General features: G+C 38.7%; 1 protein-coding gene across 5 annotated transcripts in view; it reads left to right on the forward strand.

Moving 5' to 3' along the window:
- The window catches only part of EBF1 (EBF transcription factor 1), a 249,896-nt gene that overhangs the window by 213,506 nt on the left and 17,054 nt on the right, over positions 1 to 19,336 (forward strand). For all 5 annotated transcript variants that reach the window (XM_088522594.1, XM_088522595.1, XM_088522596.1 and 2 more), the window contains exon 11: positions 5,937 to 6,025. In XM_088522594.1, the coding sequence (XP_088378720.1) occupies positions 5,937 to 6,025 (89 nt within the window). The remainder of the gene's footprint in view (positions 1 to 5,936; positions 6,026 to 19,336) is intronic.

A 19,336-nucleotide genomic window follows, 5' to 3' on the forward strand; every position in this document is an offset into this window, starting at 1 on the left:
TCGCTGTGCTCTTTGTAGAGGAAGCCTCAAGAACCCACTACTCACAATAGCTCTGGGGCAGGGTTTGCACGCCACAATGCCCGTCAAGAGGTTGCTTTGTAATGTCATCAGCTGTGAGCATTGCTACTCTGCAGGGCCATAACGAGGCAATAGGGCACCTAGAGCTTGCTGTTAATATGGCCTGTTGTGTCCGGTCCCAAGCAGCTATGTCTCAGAGTCAAGGTTTTATCTCTGTGAGAGTCACGGGGTCCTAGCAGAAATCTGCAAGAACCTGGAGCCAGAAGCCACAGGCTCTCGGGGCGGGCAGCCACCCTGGAGCAGCGCCTTGGTGGGATCTCACCTCCACAAGGAGCAGGAGGTCCTGCTTTGCATCTCCTGGTAGACTCCACGCTTGCTCAGAGCAAGGAGTCGGAAGCCAGAGCCTTTCACAGAGCTGCTCTCACTTGGTGCACCCCACCTGGCTGTTTCTCAGTGCTGTGGAGGGAGGTGCGTGTATCTGATGTACAGCTATGCATACAGATCCAAAAGAAAGAGAATTAATTCTAGAGGTGTGCATCTGAGATGTTGGAAATGAGGCCAGATGTTAAGGAGAAAAGAAACCTTTAGCTATAAACTTACTCTGAAATTGTTAAGATTGCAAGACTCCTATTGAAGAGTCTGCTGCTTCCTAGCTGTCCTTGGTTTCATTTAAAATATGAATTCTCGGAGTCTTCAGATGTTCTGGCAAGGGCCTTGTTTGGTCACTGGGCACAGAGAGACACCTTAAATGTGTTCTTGATCATCATCGCTGTCACTGTGCAGAAGGACTTTTGTAAGGAATTCTTCATGCTCTTCTGTGGGTATGAGGTGTTGAGGCGTGCAACCTGGTATGTGATTCTGAGTTCTTCTTATGGAAACAGAGTCGATTTCTATTTAGGTTTTGGTGAAATCCTCTCATGAGCCATGAAAAAAGCTCAAAAGATTGCCACTGAAAAAAACAGAGATCCCTTTCTTCACCTCTTCGACCTTAGAGATCAAGACTTGAAAATTTGCTAGGTGTCTATTTCTGTTCTGGAGACAGAACTCCCACCCACTCTGTGTTCCCAAGAAAACCTACGATCTTTGGTGTACCACAGGAACAAGCACTGTGGGACATGAATTCCCATGTGCAGCATTTCCCTATAAGTCTCACTTAAAACAATGAAGGGCAGATTTCTCTTCTGGGGTAGGGACTGTCAGACCTCTGGACCTTCGGCCAATTTGTTTGTAACCTCCAGTGTTTTGCATTATCCTTTTTTTCTTATGTTATTTGAGCCCCTATCGCTCCTTCGCTCTGCTTGTAGCCTTGCTGCTGGCTGCATCCACTGGAGAAGAAAATGGGGAGTTCATAGGTCTAAGTGCTGCTTTCTCATTGGTTTTGGGTCACGCGGAATGAAAAAGAAACAAAGGCTGAAAAATAGAAAGAATAAATGAAACCATGAATGCATGGGAAACAAATTAACTGGATATGTTTTACGTTCTGAAATATTTCCATAATGCTTCTATGTAGTGTGTGTTTATTTTTCTTTGAATAATAATGTTAAAATGTGTCTAATTCAATTACTCTCTGCATTTGCTGAATGAGTTTTCCTCGGTGAAGAGTTCTTCTACACTACCCCGAGCTACGAATTCCATATGATATTTGAACAGGTCCTTTTAATTGCTGATATTAAGTGTCAATCATTCTGCTGTAAGTTGGCAGCGTGGCCAGAGAAACAAATTCCTCTCTCAGATATATCAGACAGTCATTCAATTAACGACCAAAGCTTTATTGACACAGTAGGAATTCATTATGTGAAATATTAAAAAAAAAATCCCTCTACTGACTAGTTATAAAAAAAAGAGAATGAGACTTTTTAAGATGGTGGATTATCTACATGTAGTTATTATAATTATCAGCGCATGATTTGAAATTATAGCTGTGGTAGAAACATTTTTCTCAGAGGTATAAGCAACATTTCTGTTGAAAAATAAGTTGGGCTTTGAAAAGATGAATATAACGCACGCATTCTATTCCATAGACATTGTGTGTTTTCTTGATTAAAAGCCTTAGATTTTATGAGTTACGGCTTTATACTTGCTACAGAAAGAGCTTCGTGGCTTGTTCTGCTAGAGTCTAATTTGAAAGAAAGTTCTTCCTCAAGGGTTTAAGAAGTAATTCATAAAATGGTAAGAATAATAAATATTGTGCCTTAACTCATACACTGCTATAGATAGATAGATTTTGTACACCTGGGTGTAATTTTAGTTAATTCACACAAGAGACAGGCTGAAAGTTTATTGTTTGGAAGGAGAAAAATGGCTTAAATCTTGTATTTGCAAAAATGATTATATTAGCTTAAATGAAAATGCTACTCTATTAATGGCTTCAATAAGCTTTGCATTTGGAAAAGTATTTTAATAAAAGTTACCTGAAGTTTACTGCAACTTAAAATATGTAAGTGAGGGAAAAGTACTTACTTTGATTTATATGTCTTTTGGAAGTGTAATTATTGGCTTTTTACTCACCTATGTAAAACAATGTACTTTTGTAAATGGATTTCTGGCCACTTTACTCCTTTTTTTTTCACATAAAAAGTAAGCACTGTCAATCAAAGAATTTTAAGGTTTATTTCCTCTTTAGAAATGATTGATAGCCTTTTAGATTTACAAGTTGACAAGTTAAAGGGTTCTATTGGTATAATTATGTACTAAATTCACAGTCTTTCAATTTAAATGTCCTTTTAAAACCACAAGATTATCATACCTGTATTTTGAAAAGTGGGCCAGTCAGTTTGGGTTGGTATACAAATTGCTTCCATTAGCCTTGGGACATATTTGAATTTAATACATTTTTTTTAAGTTAGTAGTACTTTCAATAATACTTTTAAAATTTAGGGTAATGGGAATGCATTTTAAGTACAGTATGTGTAAGCTTGTTTTTAATGTACGGATGTCAAGAACACAAATAGAGAGTTTGCATTTCTTATTGATTCTTTTTTTTTTTTTCAATTATGGGGGAAAATATCTTTAAATTAGAGCACTGGGAAACATGTCACTGGGAATGGACTTGGGATAGAGATTTCATGCAGCCTCGAGGCAGAGGCAAAGCCCTCCATGAATCGCTCTATGATACTCCAGGTTACCTGCCCTGAGCAGTGGACAGCACAGCAACATTTCTCCAATGTAATGAGATCAAAATCTGAACTTTTTTGTGTTTAATATTATTTTTTGAATTTGCCTAGCAATGGACACAGGAACTGGCTTGGCCTTAATTCTGATGTTGAAGTTAAATATTTAAATGAGGCTTTTTCTTAGACATATGACAAATTACATTGGACTTGGATTATAAATGCAATGAGGGCGGAAGGGCGGACACAGTCCAGTTTGTGGTTAAATGTTCAGGCAGCTAAAGATTTCATTGCTCATTTTACTTAAGATTGCAAGTTTGGTATGTTTATAAACCAAAAAGTGATATTTGGAAACTACTGTTTAGGACCCAATCCTGCAAATTGCTCTGTGCAGCCTTTTCCCTTTGCTAAAGTAAAGCTGAAGCTATCTGGAGCAGAAAGTTTTAAGTATCTCTCAGAGGATGCTTGATGCCTTGTGAGATTGGACCATAAAATTAACATTTTTTTTGGTCATTTAGTTCAGAAGATACTCACAGGAAATACTCTGTGGACTTTAAATGTGTTGGATGTGTGGGAAGATATGAGAAAATGACTGCTATCTCTGGGGGAGATTTCAAAACTGGCCTCCATTTATAATATTGCAGAATTTAGTAACTACTTTCCCAAAGGATGTGAGGAGAAAATGGCCATAAACTAGACTGAATTAGAGAAGAAATACATTTGACAGAACCACACTAAAATCTTCTAACATATTTGCAGAAGAAATGTAAATTAGAACTTTGGGGATTTCTATTTTCTCAGAGTACAGCTATTTTTGATAATAAATACAAATAGCATTAATTTACTGCAAAATTTGAAAAAAAAAAAAAAACAGCCTAAACTAGATGGATCCACAATAGGAAGACATGTACAGAAATTCAAAGGTAATGCAATTGGGGGTTTACAAACAAAGGTAATGTGATATTTTCTTTAAAACTACGTAACGAAGTGACCAGTGTGTGGCCAGTTGAAAGGAAAAACCTGAAAAAAGGTCCAGCCATCTAAAAAGAAAGTCTCGAGCAGAGGAATAGCAGTATTCTCATTCCTTCTGTATGATGACCTGAATATAAATAAAATGTCAAATACAGATATTGCTGATAAAAGAAAATAAATGAAAAAAAAATGAAGAGACTGGAGGAATCCCTAGATCTTTGGGGAAATTAAAAACTTCAGGGAATAGAACTTCCTGGAAGATTTCTTGCCTGATGTTACCATGATGCTTTAACAGTCATTTCAAGATACACTCAGACGATTCCCTTTAGAAATTAGAGAAAGGTTGAGATTGTGCGTGGCCTGTGTGCAGCCCCTAGTTTTTGTGAGCTGCAGTTTGGAAGTTGCTTCCTGTACATGACCTTCCTTCTGCTTTGTTTTTCACTGGCATTGCTGGCCATCAGGATGTATTGAGTGTCCATTAGGATGTAAAACACTAAACCTTTGGTTGCCAGAAGCCCCATTCATTGTAGAATTAGGTTTCAAAAATAATGTAATTTATATGTAAAAATATACTCAGAATTTAATAAGCAAACCTTGCACAGGGTATTCCTTTTTGATTAATAAGCTAGGACAAAATATATTTAGAGGAAACTTTGAAATGACACAAAAATGAAAACACAAAGGTTTTCTTCCCACCAAAAAGGCCAAAAATAGGAAGTTTCATGTAAAAAAAAATAGTTTGACTCAAAAAAATTGCAAATTGATGTGAAAAATTTCATTGTCTCTGCTGGCATGAGAGAGTCAAGATACACTGTTGTTCAGAGATGCTTGAGAACACTTGACTCTTGTTCCAGTTCACCAAGGCACTTAGGAAATTTTAAGCACACTTTGAAGTCTCACTAACATCTGAGTTCTAAAGTGATCATATGACTGGAAATATAACTAGAAGGTCATTCAATGCAGTCCCCTGTAATTATAGGCAATCATATAAAAAACATAATATGCTCAAATTTGCTTTGCTGAAAGCAAATGGGTTTAAGTATGTGCTTACAGATAAGCATGTGCTTAAAGGCTGGGCACAATCAGCGCTTCGATTAAGTGCAGGCAGAGCAGCATTTTCATGAAGATTAAAGTATTCCACTTCCCTCATTTCTCTCCTCCATTTTCCTTGACAAGCACTGGAGAAAGACAAACTAAAAACAGGGATGAATTATTTTAAAATTTATTAAGTCTTGTGGATTAGTTTGCTTAGTGCTGTTTGAGGCCTGAGCTGGGCTGCTGCAGTCAGTAGGAACGATGTCATTTACTGCATTTTGATGAATAAAGAATAAAGCCTCTGCCAAGACAAATGTGTGTAGTTCACAACAAAATTATATGTGATCATTGCACATGGAGCATATTAAGTGCATAATAGAATCTGGAACAAGAGAGACTCCCTAATGGTTAGTTCTTTTGTTTTCCAATCACAAAGAACCTTCCTTGTAACATGAAAACAGGAAAAAAATCCACATGAAACACAGGGTGCAAAGCATTTATCAAATGAATTTCATCACGGCTCTCGGAGATAATGATCGCTTCCTGTTTGGAAGATGCATGCAAAGTCACCAAATTTTTCAGAGCCGCGGTCATAGGCGCTTGAGTGGGAAGGTTTGTGTTGCTGTTTGAACCAAAGCCTCGGAACTAACCTCAAACAGTGTTTGAACCACGGCTTCACAGTCAGCTTCAGTTAAAGTAGATTTTGATGTGATCCTTCCCAGGTCTTGCAGCGCGTTGCCAATTGTGAACCGAGCTGCTTGCTATGCGTTTGTCACATCATCATGTTGTTTGTTGTTTCAGCTCTGAACGAACCCACCATTGACTATGGTTTCCAAAGGTTACAGAAGGTTATCCCCCGGCACCCTGGTGACCCCGAACGCTTGCCAAAGGTCAGCACAAAGTTTATTGTTTTATTAAATATGGCAAAGCTGGCTACTGCATGTTTCTGTCTGAAAGTAAATCCTTTCGAATTTTAACCTGACAATGTGAGTCGCTTTGTAAATGTAATGGGCTGGGTTTGGCACCCAGCTCGAATCAGCTGAAACCAGCTGTTGGCCAAGAAAGCCTAAAGGAGCAACTTTCATTGTATACTTCATGAGACTTCGCAGGTGACTCAACTGCTCCTACCTCTCCTAAAAGCAAACCAGTCTTGGTGTTCAGAAATACTTTACACAAAAACACATTTTTGGCTAGCATTTTGGTACTTGAGTAGTTTATTCATAGAAGAATGATGTTTCTCTGTTTTGGTATAAGTATAGTTGTGATTGTAATTTTGACAACTTCCCCATTGATAAAAGCAAGTTATCCAGGTCTCTGGTGAATATGTGTCTACTACTGCTGCATCGTGGGCTGGTTTAAAATAGTAATAAGATGCTGTTTTATTTCAGGATCTCTGAAACAATTAGAGCAATGTATGACTGGTATGAATATAATGAAGTGATTTGATGTTCATTCCCATCAAAATTAGTAGGAAAATTTCTGTTGGTTTGTATCATGTAAAGCCTGGAAGGAACCAGAGTAGTTCACCGCGTGTCTGGCTACTTCTATCTGGTGTTGTGAACACCCTGCTTGGGTCTGCCCTCACAGCTGCTCTTGCTGTTTTGCCACATCTGGTTCCACAAGCTTTAGCTCTGGCAAGACTTTGCAGAGTTTTGCAACATGCTGGAAAAAAGGGTGGTGAATTTTTTAAAAGTGCTGATCATTACAGCAGAGGCAGGAGTACTGAGCGAGAGCTTGTGTGGGCTGGGGTCTCTGTATGTGACCAGCTGCTACGATACCTCCTTTGCGCTCTGTTATCGTGGCTGCAGGTGACCGAAATGAGCAGACAAGTAGGGTAGGAGCGTGCAGTCGAAGAACATGCCCATCAGCTTATGCAAAGGTACATGGCTATTTGCATTTGCCTAGTGCAAGTATTAGCAGCGTGAGCAGCGTGCAATGTGAATTTGCAGAGCTGACACATGAAGTAAACTGGCTTTTGCTGGCACCTTGGGCCAGGTGCCGAGAACATCCACATCCACCGCGGCCTTTATGAGTGGGATAAATCTCATGACCTTTCCTTCATAGTTTCCTGAGCTGTGGGAGTTCACTGGGGATTGTTGTTGACATTGATTTGTTAATGTTTCTGAAATGTTTCAAAGGTGAGACGAGTACATGAACATCATAGCTTATTTTGTTTTGTTTCTTGACAAAAATGAAATTCAGTATGTGATTTTTAGCAGGTTTGTTATATCTGTTATCTTTGCTTAGGAAGGCTTTTGGCTGTGGATTTGGGGTTGATGATGTGTTGTCCTTCTTTCTTTCCTCCAGAGAAACATGCTGTCCTGGAGGGTTACATTTTACTTTGGCTCTGTTCATGCTCTACAAGCTGTCCCTTTCTCTGACTTTTGGACAGATTTGCAGTAGGAGTTTGTAACACAGCTTTCATAGCTTATCAAATTTCTCTCTAGTGGTGCAGCCTTTTCCAAAGAAAGAAAGTGTCCTTCTGTAGGGGATTTTTTTGTCTGTATTGTGCCACTGCAGCCAAGGATGTACACAGAGAGAAGTCGTTTCTTAGAGAACAATACAGCAGCATTCTCTCTCTCCAACATGTAGCAGGTTTTTATGGAGAGGGTATCAGAAAAAGGGTCGGTACAAAGTGATCTGTCCTCTTGTTTACCCTAATGTGTCTGAGTACAGTTTCAAGATGCATTTTCAGGTCTTTAAATAAAGGAAAATTATTTTTATGCATGCAGACTTATGAGCTTGACCAGCGTAAACGTGCTATCCAAAAATAAGAAATTCCTATTTAAAAGACTATACAAATTAAGGGGAGAGAGAAGCATCTCTGTGTAAGACTAGAGGGATAGAGGACGAAGAGGACCTGTTTTAGAGGCAGAGGGTGGTTCCTTATGTGCAAGCTTGAAGGTTGGACCTCAAGTTCAAGACTAATTAATATGCCATGCACAGAGGCTGAGTGCAGCAGGGGTTGGCACATGTCGACTTCTGCATTTGAGGCACTGATGGTTCAATTCCCAGCATCACTTGCTGGCTCCAGAATCATTATCAAGGACGCAGCGAGTCCCTGCGCTGGGTGAGCGCTGCACAGCGCTCTTCCCATGTCATTAAACCAGAAAGGGCTTTGGCACTATTCCACTATAGGCAATTCTCAGTGGCTACTTAAATGAGAGTTGGAAGCCATATGGCCTCCACAGTGGAACCACGGGCAGAGAGGGCAAATGTTCGAGAGACGGTGGCACAGAGAGCAGTGCGCAGAGCTTCAGGATGTGTTGCTTTATCGTCCCCATTGTCCTCCCAGTGCATCATCCATTTCTGTTCAGTAAAAACATTGTACTTATTAAATAACCAAAGGAAAATACATGTCTAAAATATATTTCTGAAATTGCTGCTAGGGTTTTTGGCCATTATGCTATAGAAATGTTACTGATGAATTAGTGATCTTCTAAGAAATAAAATGGTTTAAATGCTCGAGTTCATTAGGACATGCAGTCCTTCCCATGGACCATCAAGCAGATTCTGCTCTGTGGCTCATCCCTGCAGTCAAGGAGAACCGTTGAGGCCATCAGGTGACTGAGAGCACATGCTTTACTCGCCAGGGCTCTGGAGCGGGAAGTTAACAGCCGTATCGGTGTCAGTAGGCATCTCAAAAACCATGGAGACTATTTGAGAATAAGTTTGATCTCCACTGCCTTAGAAGCAGCATTTTCAGAAGTGCTTATTGCCCTTGCTTGGGCTTTTTTTTGTTGTTTGTTTTGTTTTTTTAATGCTTCAGGCATCTGTTGGAAATATGCAAACAGTAAAGCCAAATTTTGAGAATTTTTCTTTCTCTCCTGCATTAGTGGCAGAATTCCAATGGGAAATTCCTTCCCATATGAAGAAGAGTGGGATGGGAGCACCTGGGAACTATGGTCTTTGGGAAGTTAGACTGACAAGTGAAAAGTAAATATGTTTTTAAAGTAGAAATACCAGATACCATTTTGAGAGGAAAAGGAGTGAGAGCTGATGTTGGCCGTGGGTCTGCAGAACCAGCTATGGACTAGATTTCTATTCTGCTCATGTACAGGGCAGATCAGGGAAAGCAGCCAATTTAGAGTTGCCACTAGCAGATGTGCATTCCACAAACACAAATACACCCTCACGCAGACACCAGGAGGAGTGACAGGCAGTGCAGGGATGGTGGGATCATCACCCAGCGCTTGGAGTGAGGTCAGGTGGCAAGAGGGTGTTGGGCAGTACGAGTCGTTTCTTTCTTCTACGAAAAGGAGGCAGATCTTAGGAAACAGAAGATCTCTAGAGAGAAGTGGAAAGAAATACCATAATGCTAATTTTAAGAAATTGTATCAATGTCCTGCAGAAAGTCTGTCTGTGGAGCAGGGAATTGAGTATGCATGTGCCTGTACACTTTTCCTCTGCGTTATGTGTGTGCATATGTGCATACATACACACGTGCCGTTGGTTCTTGCATACAGAACTGCAAATCACCAAAAAAGTGGAGATCACAACAACATGTTGAATTTATTGAGATTCATTTATATAACCATCCTACAATCCTTAAAATAAATCCCTGGCAGATACGTTGCAATTCTGCAATTTTGTTAAAACTCCACAGCTATAGCTGTAAAACAGCTTCAACTGTGAGCTAGATTTGAAACACATCCACCCTAAATGATTTAATAACAACAATTCCTCTTTATATGCAATTTCCTAGAATTTATTTGCCATTTTCACCACTCTTACAACTCATCACTTGTATTTAAATTAAGAGCATGATTGTTCACTCTGTACTTGAGAAGCAAGTCATTGCATCAACCCCCTCTGTGATCTGAAGTCCTCTTCCTCCCAGTCTGCTGCTTAAATGTTCTGTCTAGGGAGGGACCCCTCAAATCCCCATGAAAGGGATTTTTCCTTCTGGTTTCACCCCATGTAGATGGAAGTAGAGCCGCTCTCCCTAGCACATGGGAGCCTCCCTGCTGAGGGGACAGCACATGGAAGCCGGGCTCTACCTTCCCTGGCTCAGGTCAGTCATTAGTCCCCAAGACATACCCTAACTCCTCATTAGGACACTAATAGAAGACAGGTGGGTTTTAGGAACCCGTGGCTGGCAAAAGCAGTTGTCTTTTCCCATATGAAATCCTACAGATTTGCCCTTTATGCATTTTGACATGGGAAATGTTTATATTGCAAATAAAGGTTGTCTCTAAACGTGGGTGGGTTGGCCCAGTCTCTCTAGCTGGGGTTAAAACAGCAATAGGGACAAGGCAACTCAGGTTTGCAGCTTCAGCCTTTGGACATTCTGGAACAGATCTCCATCTGCTAACCCAAGATACTTTGTTTTCATGCTGTCTTAACCTAACTTAGTCAACTTGAGCTAAGGAAACACATCTTTGTTTTTCCCACCCAGTGGAGCAAGGGCCTCTCTGTACTAGATGCGGGTGGGAAGGGGGAGCGCAGATGTGAGCAGGAGCTGATGGAGTTCATCTGTACGGCACGGAGCGCGTGAGGTAACGCGCAGCGGCTTTGCACAGCAGTCTAAAATTGGCAGGAACATGACAGCAGTGTTAAGGTTGGTGTTAAAACCTTAATGCTGGGGTTTTCTTAACAATTGGGGCATTTAGTTTGATTGAGTAACTTGGGTTTTATTTTTTATTTTATTTTATTTTTTGTGGGTCTTTGTGTGTGTGTACTTTGTTGCTTGCAAGGAAAGCTTATAGAAAATATTTGGGGGAGAGTGTCAAAGCTACTGAGAAATAGACAACCAAAATGCCTGAGGCTACTCTGAAAATTTCACCCTGATGGGGCGTCTGTGTGTGAGAGGGACAGAGGGAAGGTCTGGGAACATGCAAAGAGTCTGCAATAGCAGCGAGCTGGGAAGCAGAGCCGCATTGCCAGCTGAAGGGCAGTCACACACAAACGGCTGGCAAGGAGCCTCCTCTTTTCTGAAGGTCGACAGCCTACGTACACATTTCAGTGAGTTTTCTTTATAAGTGGGTCAGCATTTACTCAGCAAATGATTAGAGCAGATGGTGTAATTTAGAATCTATGACAAAACTTTTAATAGATCAGGGCTAACATGATGACAAGGAGATCTGCGCCTTTCACTGTTACCGATTTCTGCTTTGCCGTCGGGTGAAAATCTTGCCCGGGGTTGGGTTTTCGAGCTGGCACATTCCATCTGAGCAGCCCAAACCACTTGTTTGAGCATCCTGTAAGAGTAATCCCTGTATTCTCATATCCTATATTATTATAATTTTTAAAAACAACAATGGGCTGATGATGGCATGAAAACACCGAGCAGGTAAACACGGTGCCTTCAAGGAGCAAAGCTTTTGAAGAAATAAGCCACAGTTTGAAGAAAGTAACAAAGGCTGCATTTGTGTATTTTGCTCTGTGGAGCTGAAAATATCTAGTAAATTGATCCCATGGGAGTAATAAATACACATTACTTTATCTTGTACTTCATGTCCTATACCCCTGAGCCTTGATAGAACAACACCACTTAATAGACTTAAAAAAAGAGTAATTACAGTCATTGGTTGTGTGATATTTCAGCCCTTCCAGCCCTGCCTGACCTTCTAATTTAGCTCACCGTGTCTAACTAATGCATTTATATTCATCTTTTATGAAGCATGTGTAGTACAAAATTGACTTTGCAGCCTTTAGCAAGCTGTCTTACCAGGTTTAGGATCTGGTTAGTATAGTGTACTGCATAGCATATGTATATTTATGTCAAAATCTTGCATGCATATGGTTCTGATGAACTATTACTTTTTATCCTTTTGGAAATAAAATATAAAAAAAAGTATTTATTCTATTTCATCCTCCCCTCCTCTTTTTAAAGCTTTTATTCATTGCGGCACTATTTACAGCTAAACATGCAGGCAGAAAGATGCAAGTATTTTTAAAATGATTACCACTAATGTTTCTACTTGTCAGAAGTGCTTAAATTTTCCTGCACTTTGTCTAAAAACTTAGCACTTTTACCTTTTAAGAATTACAAATTTATAAGATCTTACCACGCTGATTTACAAACACAGCTGACAGTTTATGATGAATGATGTTGCAAAATTCACAATATGTTCCTTTGTCATTTCTATGCATGTATATATTAAGAAGAAGATTAAGAAGAGAGAGAAGCCCCCTCTGAAAGAAACCCTTGAGTTAGAGAGCACACACACAAATCTCTCTCCTGTGTTTCCTGGTAACTTCCTGCTCACTTCACTCAGCCCGTGGAGCACAATTGTTCTCTGTGCATTTTCTCCCACCATATGGTATCCTCATTACCATACACTAAGGGTCCATATGGGGAACTTGTGAAGTGAACTGTATTCATTTTAACTGCCAGATGAGCAGCCTTTTGCTTTGCAAGCTTAGCTTAAGTCATCTGCTGTCTTTATGTTGTTATGGCAACACAGCACCAATAAAAAATTCTAATCTACTGTAAGTGTCTTGGATCAGAGTGTTTTAAATGCTCGCCGGAACTGTCCTCTACGTGAAGATGTTTGTTCTTGGAGTGTGACAAAGGGTTATTGTCAACTCCAGCAGGTGGCAGTAAAGAAATTGTTTCTTTTTTTTTCTTTTTTTTTTTAAAAAAAAAAAAACTTTTTATTTCTTTTATATTTCTTTTTTTTTTCACCTCTTCTGTCTGTTCCCCCAGTCTGAAAAGTCATAGAACTAGACAGCAGAGCAGCGTGGGCATTGGCGGGTTAATCCTTTACATTTTCTAGGATTTCTGGCACTGAGGTCAGGGTTCCAGGTGTTGTTCCTAGGCTGCAACTCAAATACTAAGGACAGCAAAGTGTGGAGCTGCGGTGGCAGCTCATGCGTGTCACTAACACAGAGATCCAGCTCAAGTGTCACCTCAGTGGGCTTCTGAAGCCTCCATAACTGTGAAGGTTCTGGAGTTGTTTCATAGCTGCATTTCCAAACTCCTTACTCAAACATGAAGCTAATTAAGAATACCTTATAGTGACGGAAGTAGGCAGCAGCATCCTTAAATATAAATCATTTTCACCTCCGCAGGCCACATGATATGTTGCATCTCTGTCTCTCAGTCTGGATTGCAAGTGAATGTTTGTAGTCTCAGTTCATCAGTTCACATTAGCCTCATGCTGAATATTTAAACACAGAACAATTTGAACACACCATGAAGAGAGACAGTGACTGCACTTTCGCTTGGAACAGCAAGGGCTCATCTAATAATAATTTAGTAAATCAGCCATTTAGTGGCTCAGTTGTGCACCGCATTGTGCCAAATAATATTCAGTTCGACTGAATGCTGGTAAAACTGAGATTCCAGATTCCAGTCACATGGCACTTTTTTCCTCAATGGAGAGACGAAATGGAAAATCACCCTCCCAAAAGGCTCTTTGAATGTAGTGATTTATCATAAATATAGCAGAGTGACAATATAAGCAGGAATTGGTTGTATATGGCACCATGCTTGCTAATTAGGCTTTTATTGTTTTAGTTCCTCCTGCACCGATTATTTGGTAATTCAGGATTGCCATTTACAACTCGTTACACGTGTGGGCCTGGAGCGGGCGTGCGGAGGTGCAGGGGGCCCCTGGGCTGTGCAGAGAGCCCCGTGTCACTGGTCATGGTGAGACGCGGTGCCTGTAGGAGCAGCGGGGACATGTGGCCGCTTTATCTCCCCATCATGAGGCGCAATGTATGTTGCTCCATACCTTGAAAGAAATATGAGGTTTGGTTTAGTTTTCCTGATTAAGGCTCTCAGGATCTGTTCAGAGTGGTAATATCTTTTATGAGACTAACCAATATGGTTTATATTATAGTATAGCTAACCCATAGGTGAGCTTTTGGGCAACCAGGCTTTGCTTCCTATGAATCAAATAACTGTTTTTTTTTTTTTTTTTTTCCCAGCTGTATCTGATGATCTAATAAAATATACCCTTTCTCCCTAGAAACTTGCCTTGGTTATAACCATAGACCATTTTGGCTTCAGCGAAATAGATACAGCTTAAGGCAGGCTTTGAAGAAAATGAGAGAGAGAATATTTTCCTAGAAAACATATTGTGAAGCCTAATTTGTCTCATTAAAGTGGTGCTTTGAAGTCTTTGAATGCAGGGCATTGCAGAGGTGTGTGAAGCAATGCCTATAATCTCAACTACAGTTTCTATTTCTGACGTAGCTTTAGGTGTTGAGCAGAGGTTTGCATGGTGGTGTAAAACATGATTGCTGTGTATTTCCCAACGCGCTGCAGCTGAGCAACGGAGAAAGCGTCCTCCTAACCATCATGATGCCATTTAGCATCGAGTGCTGGAAGCAATAGGATGCTGTTGTCGTAATTCTTCTAAGAAATAGAGAGCTTCACAATCTATACTTTACTGCTGACACTTGAAAACTCAAACATTTTGGTAAAATGAATCAAGCAGTAATGTTTCTTTTATGAGATCTCCTCACGGGAAGGGAAGGTTTGGCACCATTTGGAGATCAGGCTCAGTGATCCATCATAGCAAAGTCAGCTGTCCTGGCGCGTCTCATAGGTCACACGATCGAACCAGTGGCTCTTACAACTATATTATTGCTTATGGAACAGTAATTGAGGCACCATGGTTAAAAATTACCTGCTCTAATAGGCAGTGAACAATTTGCACTCAATACAATTATAAGGCAAATCATTCATTTCATAACACTTGGACTAATTTATTTGTTGACCTTTTAATATCCATAGCTCTTCAGTAGTATTAACTGCAACTCAGACAAAATCTCTTGTTCATTTTACTTTCATTGATTTTTTTTCCATTGAGGCAATAACAGTTGTTTGAGTACAATCTTTTCTTTCTCTTGTAAAAGTCAATCATGTAACTTATGTTGATATAACTCAACCGGACTGAAATGTCCTCTAAGCCTACAATTTCATGCTACTTCTATAAACACAAGAATGCATTTTAGATTTGTTTTAAAGAATGTTCTGAGTATCTTTGTGACTATAGATGATAAATGATATGCCTTTTGAAAGGAAAAGGTGACCAAAACACAGAAGCATTTTGTAAATAATGCCACATATATGTAACATGTTTTTTCATCATTAATGCAAGATCTAAGCTAAATAAATTGTGGATTTTTCTCTCTTTAATTATGTTCTGTAAGATGACTTAAACATCTTTTTTATAAATGGATATGGATAATTTCATCTGGATGTAGCAATTTGACTCTTGAAGTCCTAACATTTCATAGAATAGAGATGCTTACATTTATCCAAGTGTGAGTTTTGACAAATAAAAAAATCTATCTATTTTGTTTTTACGAATAGGAAAAAAGTCTTAGTAATATTTTATTAAACTGAATTTTTATTCAGGTTTGGCATTTTAAATTAGCTTGAAAAATAACTGCTTCTGTTGGTCAAAAATCTTCTTCAATTTTCATGTATTTTGAAAAATCAATCAAGAATTTTGAAAGACATCCATTAAATATATTGATACAGTGACAATTCATTACTGAAAAAAGAGCCTCAAGTTGCATAAAATGGAGTACCTGTTTTATATTATGGGACTTTACAGAGAAAGGTATTGTTATCTCTGCTAAATGTTGGACAAATTTGATTTCTTAAATACATGTTTTTTCAACATTTATACTTTCTTTGAATATTTTTACCTGCCTTTTTTTTTTTTTTTTTTTTTTTTTTACTAAAAATAATAATAGCAGGAACAAAATACTTTTTTTTTCTTTCTGGTAAGAAAGTTGACTTTTTTTTTTTTCTTTTTTACATATGCTGGAAGGCACTTCATTGAAGTAGTCTTTCAGAGCTAATGCCTCTTTGTGCAATAAAATACTATAAGTCCTTTGAACACATAGTTATAAAATATAATTGTTACACATTTGGCATTTTATGCTTCCCTAGAAATTACCACTTGGTATCTACACCTAATCTGTGCTCTGTCTTTTCATTTCAATTGGGTCTGAAGTGGTCCTTCGTTGTAATGAGAATGCCCCTTTCAAGAGACTTCTTTTAATTATAGCAATGATAAAATGTAAGTGAAAGTAGTCATTTGTAGGGGTTATGACTGAGCAGTGTTTTAACTGTAATACTAAAACCTACCAACGTTATTCCAGTCTCTATTTCAACATTTTTATGCACTCACTCTCCACAGAACATAGTGGAATGTATCACTGTAAGTCAGAATTTCAATGTGTCTTAGTTTTCGGTGTTCCTCCTGCCATTAGAAGTAACCTGAACTCTCAATTTCCAGCTAGTAACACTTCCTACCTGAAATGTACAATCCAGAAAATCTTCATTATGTGACAGAGAGTGACAGTTTCACGGATCTTAATAACATACTCTCATTTTTGTTGCTTATTTTTTGTTGGTTTTCAAAATACAGGGGGAGAGATTCTTCAATAAATTGCATGTACGTGAACATAGCATGTTTTACAGAAGATCTATTTACTATACTTCTAAAAGATATTTATTTGGGTAAAGACATTAATATAAAACAACTCTGAAAAGGAAACAGACAAAACAATATATAATTTACACTTTAATTGCTAGATGGCTCTGCTGATTTAATTCAAATGACAGTCTTGCCTTGCAATACCAAACATAATTATATATCTTTATAGATTTAAATGCAATCAGGTGAATTATGCCACCCAATACATTACATTTTTGACCTAATGGATGAACAATTTAAAAGGGATACAATGTGGCCTGTGTTTAGAAATTCTTTGTGCATACAAATGATAGAAAATAGATACCAGCCTGTTTGTTTGCCAGGTAAAATGTTTTTCACTCCACTACATTAAATGCTTATCTACATTGCACCATAAAACTTCCAGAACAACTAGTACAGTATTTTTGAACAAAGGATTCAAGATTTAGTATCTCTGTTCATTTTACCAAATTCTTTTTAAGCAAGTTTACTTAAGTCTAGACCCTTCAAATAATTCAAAACCTTCTTCTATGAGGGAGCTTTGACAGCTTTCCAAAAATAAATGAGGATGAAATGGTCAGGAGAAGGCGGTGAATAATAACTCTCTTTTTCTATCTCTCATCTACAGCTGTTTCTAAGAACAGAAATGTTAATACTACTATGCACAGAGGAAGAGCTATTGGGAAATCTTATTTATGCCAAAACAAAACGACAAACTTAAAAGTTCATTAAACTCAATAATGAACATCTGCTTCAAAATACTGTGGGTGCTGATACAAATAGCTTGGGATAAATTTTTAAGAAGTATCCAGGATGCTCTCCGAGATTGCTTTGCACTGTTTGTTAACATGTTTGGCCCAGGGATTGGAGGTGGAAGTGGCATAAAAGGACAACTCAGTGCCTGAAATGTACTTTTGGGTCATCTGTTGTGGGCACTCTTTGGGGTCGGACAGAAGAAAACAATATAATGTTATCTTCTTATTCATATATCCAGGCATAAATGAGGGATAATCTTGTTGTAGCCTATATAGATGGGAATACTATCATCATTGTAAACTGCTGGGATGGAGGATTTCTGTAAAACAAAGGTTTTTTTTTTTAGCCATTCAATTGCATTTATATGGACATAGCTGTTCATGATTTAGGTTATTGAATTTATTTTGTATTATAATGATTCACTAGATCTGGCAAATTGGTCCTAGTACGAAATAACGTATTGTGTACCTGAGGAAAAGTATTTACTGAATGGCTTGTGTTTACATTACTGAGATATTTACATTTTTACATGTTTACATTATATATTATATTAAATATTATATTAAATATATGTAAATATATATTTACATTATTTACATGTTTACATTACTGAGAGGACCATCGCACTTGGAAATGTGTTCATTTACTGATCTTGGTAGGTTTTTAACTGAGGAAATTTACTCCTAGATCATCATAGTGTGAGCTTGCCAGATGACCTGAGGGAAATGCTGTGGAATTGGCCAGAGAATTACCCTACCCTCCATTTCTTAGTCAAAGTGCTGATCAGTCCCAAACATGACTGACGACTACCAGATACCTGCTGTAGAGTGTGGTAGATGTGGGAGTGTGATACAGTGATACGGTGATAGCTCCCAGCCCAGCACTGTGGGTTTGGATGAAAGATTGGCCTCAGGAGTTAAAATTCAATGACTCTGAAGAGGTCCTGCAGGTAGCTGTAACTCACCCTTCCAGGTAAAGCAGAGGTCGTACAGCAAGATGTATAGTAAATATTCAGGATAATTAAAGCTGTGCAGTTGTATGGGGAAATTAGGTGAGTCCCAAAATCACTGTTGGCTTAATTCCCCCAAAGAGGTAATGATTTTAGTTCTCTATATTGGCTTTCATATTCCCACTCTTCTCCTTTTGGCTTGGTGACCTAGCAGTAGCAGAGAACTCCAGAGTCTTAGTAGCAGAACCATTCAAATTACCTGCCAAATTCTTCAGCAGATGATAATATGGTGGGAGCACCCAGCCCCTCAAATGTTAGTTTATTCAAAGGGTTATTCTAGTGCAACTGTATTAATGCCAGTTTATTCCATGCTTCTGTGTATCTAGAAGTACACATCTGCGTCAACTCCCAATTCTATTGCCATTGTTATGTGTCCATCATTTATGGAAATGAAAGCAGAAGCAGATTTAATAAAGGAGAAAAATACCTTTTTTTTTTTTTTTTTGTATCTAAGTACACCAAATTAACAGAAAGATAATATTGATAAAATGGGGTAAATGGAAGGGTAGATTTAAGGACTATCACTATTTTATTCCTTTTCTTGTCAGCAGTATTTGCAATGGATATTTTTTGAACAGGATATGTTTTCTCTACAGCTATGCATTTATCACCTTCGTGGTTAAGAGGTGTTTCAATCATCGATTCTCAGCATTTATGGCTAGATGCCTGCTCGCATTTGCACTCCTGTGTTTGTTCTTTTTGCTGCCTCATATAGGCTTTCTATATTTTATTTATAAGGTTGGCTCATTGTGGAGCAGGTGGTAAGGTCATGCATGACTGTTTTTAGTGCTGTAGAGTTAGGCTGTGATTTTCAGTTTGGGTGGAGGCTGATGAGACTACAATGGCTTGGAAAGGCTAAGGTACTAGCTCCACTGTAGACTTATTTTCTGGAAATTACCATTGAAATTCACTAGCAGGAGATAAGTGCTGTTCCATCCTACCAGCAGTAGTAAGCAGATGCTTTTCTTTTTTTTTCTTTTTTCTTTTTTTTTTCTTCACCCTCCATGTGAAGTGCCTTGTCTTTCATTTGCCTCCTCATCTTTGCGGAA

Source organism: Tinamus guttatus, unplaced genomic scaffold (genome assembly GCF_059628265.1).
Source record: "Tinamus guttatus ecotype Peru unplaced genomic scaffold, ASM5962826v1 Tinamus_guttatus_pri_ptg000155l, whole genome shotgun sequence".
NCBI lineage: Eukaryota > Metazoa > Chordata > Aves > Tinamiformes > Tinamidae > Tinamus > Tinamus guttatus.